Source organism: Nicotiana attenuata, unplaced genomic scaffold, assembly GCF_001879085.1.
Source record: "Nicotiana attenuata strain UT unplaced genomic scaffold, NIATTr2, whole genome shotgun sequence".
Classification (NCBI taxonomy): domain Eukaryota; kingdom Viridiplantae; phylum Streptophyta; class Magnoliopsida; order Solanales; family Solanaceae; genus Nicotiana; species Nicotiana attenuata.
Window position 1 is genome coordinate 139,339 of NW_017672981.1, and position 6,815 is coordinate 146,153.

The window sequence follows — 6,815 nt, forward strand, 5'->3', positions numbered from 1 at the left end:
TTCGCGAACGCGATGAATAACTGACCTCGGACCCATCAGACCCAAATCCTCCTTCGCGAACGCGGTGCAATCCCCTTACAAGCCTTCGCGACTGCGGCCTCGACCCTTGGAAACGCGAAGCTTACGAAACCCAGCCCTTCGCAAACGCGAAGGCCAAAATACCTGCAACTGCTGGAACAAAAATCTGCAATTTTCCAAACTCCAAAATGGTCCGATTGACCACCCGAAACTCACTCGAGGCCCCCGGGACCTCAATCAAAGGCACCAACACATCCTAAAACCTCATTCAAACTTGTTCCAATCATCAAAACACCTCAAACAACATCAAATCACTCAAAACACATCGGATTCAAGCCTAAGTTTTTAAAACCTTCCGAAATACGCTTTTGATAAAAAACCCAACCAAATCACGTCCAAATAACCTGAAATTTTGCACACACATCACAAATGACATAACAAAGCTACAGCAACTCTCGGAATTCCATTCCGACCCTCGGATCAAAATCTCACCTACCAACTGGAATTCGTCAAGATATCAACTTCGCCAATTCAAGCCTAATTCTACTCCGGACCTCCAAAACCCATTCCGATCACGCTCCAAAGTCACAAATCACCTCCCGAAGCTAACCGAACCATCGAGACTCACATCCGAGCCCTCTAATCCATAAGTCAACATCCGGTTGACTTTTCCAACTTAAACCTTCTTAAAAGAGACTAAGTGTCTCAAACCTTACCAAAATCATTCCGGACTCGATCCGACCAAACTCGATACCACAAAACACGGATAACGAAGCATAAAGAAGCGAAAATGGGGGAAACGGAGTGGTAACTCATGAGACGACTGGCCGGGTCGTCACAAAGAGATCCTTGGGATACCGAGAGATCCCCAGCATGTATTGAGGATACTAAGAGATCCTTGGGATACCGAGAGATCCCCAGCATATATATATTGAGGGTACTAAGAGATCCTCGGGATACTAGTACACATATTGAGGATACTAAGAGATCCTCGGGATACTGAGAGATTTCCGAGTATTTATATTTGGGACTACAGGACGGTATCCTGGGAGATCCCCGGTTGTTATCTCTGTGTTGAGCGGTATTCCTTTTGTGATTATTTTGTCTTTGTTATAGTTGTTGTTATTCTTATTATCCTGTGATACCTCTTACTGTTAGTATTTAATTATATTGTCGTATTCTATACTGTTTTACCTCATTTTTCAGCTATAATAAGTAGGGCCCTGACCTTCCTCGTCACTACCCGACCGAGGTTAGGCTTGGCACTTACTGAGTACCACTGTGGTGTAGTCATGCTTTCCTGCGCATGTTTTTCATGTGTAGATCCAGGTACTTCGACTCAGCCCTACTATCCTTGAGGCGGGGTGATCCATCGAAGACTTCGAGGTATGTCTGCCGCGTCCGCAGACCGAGGAGTCCACATTCTCTCTCATAGCATTGGCCCTTCTGTATTTCTTTTTGTTTAGACACTCTGGAGTTAGAACACTGTAGTTATTCCACGGCTTGTGATTTCATGAGATTCCGGGTTTTGGGAAATGTAGTTTCAGTTTGGGAGTTGTATTGTATATGTCGAGCGGCATCTTTAAACCTCCACTATGTTTATTCCGCAAGTTTTTATCTGTTTTTATTTTGTTGTTTCTTTTTCCGCACTTTGTTAGGCTTACCTAGTCGTAGAGACTAGGTGTCGTCACGATAGTTCACGGAGGGCGACCTGGGGTCGTGACAATTAATTAGTGGGCTATGCAAGGGTATTCACAATTCACTTTTTTTTTTATCAATAACAACTAATATTTTACCTTATAAACAATATAATTTTTCGACGAATAGTGTTCAATTGACTACCCTTGACCACACATAGCTCCGCCCTTGATAGTGTATATACAAAAACCCTTTACACTAGTCGTATATATAACTTTGAATCGTTAAAATTATACTTGATGGTATAGAATTGTGTACATCTACTTGAGATGCTAGGATATTTTAGTCATTTTGCTTTCTTTATTTTTGTGTATGACAACACATTTTTGGCATAAATAAACGAAAGAGAACTCAAAATGAAATGACAAGAGAACAATGAGAATCCGAAGACCCCCATCATAGGGTCAAAAAGTAGAAACCCACCACAGAACATCCATTCATAATTCCACTCACAATGTTTAAAATAAGATTGAATACACTATCCCTGACGAAATTTGGACATAATTTCACACCCAAAAATAACAATAAAGTATACTGTTTTCACAAGGTGTAGTCAAAACAAACATATCCCCTTTTCTTTTCCATCATCCAAAAAGTAAACCAACCCATAAAAAGCCAACTCACAAACAACTCAAAACATTCTTTCTTCCTTTAAACTAAGGACAGCTCCAGACAAAGCAGGTGAAATATTTGTTCTTGAGAAGACATCAGCCATTGCTTTTTTTCTTATTTTCCCCATTTATGGATACTACACAATGGACTCAGGTGGGTACAAAATTAAGTTCATTTTTTGCATTTTGTACTAAACATGTTGAGTTTTCTTGAATTTCTTTTCGATGTGTATCCTTGTTGATTGCAATTTTTTCCCTTAAAGATAATTTTATCTTCATGAAATGATGTTCAAAAACCGAGCTTCAATTTGAATTTTTAAAAATTTCTTCTAATACTATATGTAAACCTTTTTTTTTCAAATTAAAGCATTCATTCTCTTTAGACATCAAGTACTACACTTTTTCTTTGTTCCTCCTTTACACATGATAGGAGATAAAGCATAGGGAAAAAGGTGATCTTCGTTATTATTATTGTTTACTTTTCAGTTTCCTTCAATTTAATTTCAAAGGTGAAAATTGTTATCCGAAAATTGTGTCATCTATTTTTCACACTAGCCCTTTTTCACTTTTGATCTTCTTAACCTTTGTTTCTCCTTTTTGTGATTGTTAATTTTTAGGATATTGGACTTGTAACATCCATGGCTGCAGAAATAGCTCCTCCTAATGTTACATGTTCAAGGCCATCTTCTACACTAGAAAAAAAAGTCAGACCACAAAAAGATCAAGCCGTAAATTGTCCAAGGTGCACCTCAACAAATACCAAGTTTTGTTACTACAACAACTATAGTCTTACTCAACCAAGATACTTCTGCAAGACTTGTCGAAGGTAATATTGTTGAACTGTGTCACCACCTAACCTAAAAGTTTAAACTGCAGTAGTGATTAGGCAGGATATGTCATTGTTCCAGCTTACTGGGACATGATCTTCGATAGAGTAGGGTAGAGGTCGATAATTAGGGTGGAAGGTCGGAAAATAGTTGTTACTCTCTTAGTTTTATCGGTAGTACTAGTACTATTTGTGTATTTTTCTTATTCCTGGTTCTTTATATCACATGTTGTGCCATTTATTCTATTATATTGTTGTTGCTGCTGTTATTATTTTATTTTCACTGCTTCTTTAGTCGGGGTCTATCGGAAACAGCCTCTCTACCTGCACATGATAGGAATAAGGTCTGCGTACACATTACCCTTCCCAGACCCCACTTGTGAAATTACATTGACTTTGTTATTATTGTTGTGTTAGTGATATAACATACGTTTAGTTATTGAATTATATTATGTCTCGACAGGTATTGGACAGAAGGTGGCACTCTAAGAAATGTTCCGGTTGGAGGAGGTTCAAGGAAGAATAGAAGATGTTCTTCTTCTTCATTATCATCATCATCGTCACAAAAGCTTCCTGATTCGAACCCTAATCCAAGTCTTTCTCATCAAAACCCTAATTATAGGATTAATCTTGGAAATAGCCAAGATCTTAATCTAGGGCTCCCTTCTATTATACATGATCACAATTACTTCCATGGTGTGCCTGAGTTTCTTGAATTTCCTAAAATGGACAGGGGCAATAGTGGAAATAATCAACCCTTAAGTTCGACTTCAAGTACTACTCCAATTTCAACAATGGACCTGCTTAGGACTGGAATTGCCTCAACAGGGTTAACTTCATTTATCTCAACACCAACACCGGATATAAACGCTTTGTACACATCAAGTTTTTTAAGTGGAATTCAAGAAAGTAGTGCAAAAATGATGTTACCATTCAGATTCTTGAATAAACAATTGTCGGGTACAAGTGCTGAAGCTGATAATTATAATCTGAGTAAAGGGCAAGAGAATTCAAGTGCTGGATATTGGAATGGAATGTTAGGTGGAGGATCCTGGTGAAGAAATGACAGTATGAAAAAATCATTAATATTATTTTTTCCATTATAATATTTTTCTATCTTTTGACTTGCTTTGATCATTAATTTGTTTGGTGATGCTTGGAGCTAATTAGATAAAAGATAGATCTAGTTTCTATTGTTCTTCTCTTAATTTACTCTTTGATCACTTGAACATATGGAATTGTTAGTTTCATCATTAGTTTGTGTAAATGAACTTAATTTTTCGGTAAGCATATTAAATCTTTTTCTTGTTCGTTCTCTTCTCATTATCCAGAGAAGGGTTTGATACTTCTACACTTGCTAACACTAGGCCATGCTGATAGAATTTGTACAATTAGTGTAGTTTAACTGATTATATTACGTTACTTATTCTATCTAGGTCATTAATTATATCAAATTTGTTATGAATTATTACATATTATTGCAAATTAAAGTTAATTTAACGTGAAAATGTAAACAAATTATACAATACTTGTGCTCATAAGTTAAAATCTAATGGATATATCTTGCACTACTTGCTAACACTAGGCTATTGCTTGGCCCTTTGTTTCATTTTTCCCTTTCTTCAAAAGCAAGACATAGGATTCGCAAACGGGCATGTCGGGTCGGATACGTGCGGGTCGAAAACGAGTAATGCAAAACGGATAAAATATCCGATCCTACTCACATTTAATACCGATAGAAAATGAGTTAACTGTCGGATAATATATATGGATATCCACATTATCCATAGCTTCTTGAATATGATTACTTTTGGGAAAATTCTTAGTTTTTCAAACTTGAGGAACTCCCAGTTGAGTATTTGCAAATGTAAAAGTTTGGTTATCCGTTGATTATCTATTTTTAAGTGGATAATATGAATTTTATCCATATTTCGCCTATTTTTAAAATGTTCATTATGCAACCTATTTTTTAATGAATAATATGGATGGAGAATTATTTTTTATTCATATTGCCACCACTAGTAGGACATAATTTTCAATTACTCAAAACATTTGATGAATGAAAGGGAACTAGATTCGAGAAAATAAAAAGATAACTGATTTATTCTTATCAGAGCAAGATTGATAATTATATTTGACATCATAAATTAAGCGTGAAGAAAAAGAAAACAGAAGATATTTCTTTACATGGTTGCCATTATTGCCTTGAGCTGTCACTTTTTCATGCTCGTGCTTGTAATCAGTTTGTGAGGTGGACTACACGAGTCATTCTTCATTCTTCTGTTGTAAAAGGTAATAATCAGAGGCTACACGAGGGACCAGTTAAATATTTACCATGTATAGCATTAATTGAAATTAGTGAGTACTTAGTGGAAATAACAGTTTTAATTGTAATAGAGGAATGACTCCATAGCCCAAGCGAGTCATCTTGTACATATTGAGTTACTTGGTTGATGTTCGGCCAAAAATGCCTATATTTATACATTGTTGCCTCATATTTTAGTATTTTTAATCGTCTTTTGAGTATTAATCATATTGCTTTGTGCTAAATATTATATTTTAACTGTGTAGGAATAAAGCAGTATGAAGATGAAGAGATTTGAAGCAAAATTCAATAAAACGCGAAAAAAAAAAATAAAGGAAAATAAAACAATTAAATAGCAATGGACAAAGGGGGGACACCTTTTGTCCTCCCAAGTGGAGACAACAAAAGAGAAAGTTTGTAATTCACTAGAAAGATTGAAGAATTGCACGTAAAAATGCACTAGATTTGGCGCTAAGGCCAGCGCCTCGCGCTGGTCTGTATGCTGCCTGTGCAGGTTTTCCTAATTCGCTCGGGACAAGGTTATTTTGGCCTTACACGGTCCTAACTCATATAAAAGGGGTCCTAATTTGGAGAGGATCCAACACACTTTAAAGGAGAATTGACGAGGAGGAACACAAACCACGCTTGGAGGAGGCTTCTAACTAGTTTTTCTTCTCTTCTCTTCTTTTAGTTTCATAGTTTATTAGTTCTAGAATTTTGGATGCTGCATGAACGTTGTAGTTTGAAGTTTGAATTTTTCTTATTATTTTATAATATTGGTTTATTTGTTCTGCGCTTAATTATTTGATTGCTGGATCACCAATTGAATACTATCGACGAATCTAGGATTGAACTCGGGAGAGGGAATTCTAGATTGCATATAAGATTGAGTAGAGCAAGATCTTAACTCTGGGGGGGGGGGGGGGGGGGGATTTGGGTTAGGATAGGAATACACCTAATTGCCTTGCTTGGTTACTATACAGGAATTATTAACGCTTTCTTGTTAATTCTAATTTCATAGGAATATAGGCGTTAGATTAGCTTGAATAGGCGAGTTGTACTTCGGGAGAAGGCTACGAGCAATATTAACCCTGTCAGCCAATAAACCAGATAAATTAATTAGACGATTTAAGTGGAAAAGTCTACGGGATTGTTAGCTAACCCATAGCTCTAGAATATTCACTCACATTGAATTCGTCTTTAAGTTTGTCATTGTATTCTTTAATCTCTTAATTTGTTACTCTAGATTAATTTTAGTTAAATATTCATACATTAGGATTCGCTCAAATAGATTAATTGTTTAGTTTAATTTAGTTGATAGTTAATCACAAGTCCCTGTGGGTACGATATCTGGACT

The 6,815-nt window shown here is 36.4% G+C and overlaps 1 protein-coding gene across 2 annotated transcripts; it reads left to right on the plus strand.

Moving 5' to 3' along the window:
- The first annotated feature begins 2,261 nt into the window (after positions 1-2,261).
- LOC109215085 (dof zinc finger protein DOF2.5-like) lies at positions 2,262-4,453 on the plus strand. 2 transcript variants are annotated; one of them, XM_019379103.1, is made up of 3 exons: positions 2,262-2,481; positions 2,945-3,153; positions 3,617-4,453. In XM_019379103.1, exons 1-3 carry the CDS (start codon positions 2,458-2,460, stop codon positions 4,209-4,211), a joined length of 828 nt encoding a protein of 275 aa, XP_019234648.1. In that variant the 5' UTR covers positions 2,262-2,457; the 3' UTR covers positions 4,212-4,453. The 2 variants fall into 2 exon arrangements, with proteins under 2 accessions (XP_019234648.1, XP_019234649.1); XM_019379104.1 differs by lacking the exon at positions 2,262-2,481 and adding an exon at positions 2,504-2,779.
- The last annotated feature ends 2,362 nt before the right edge of the window (positions 4,454-6,815 follow it).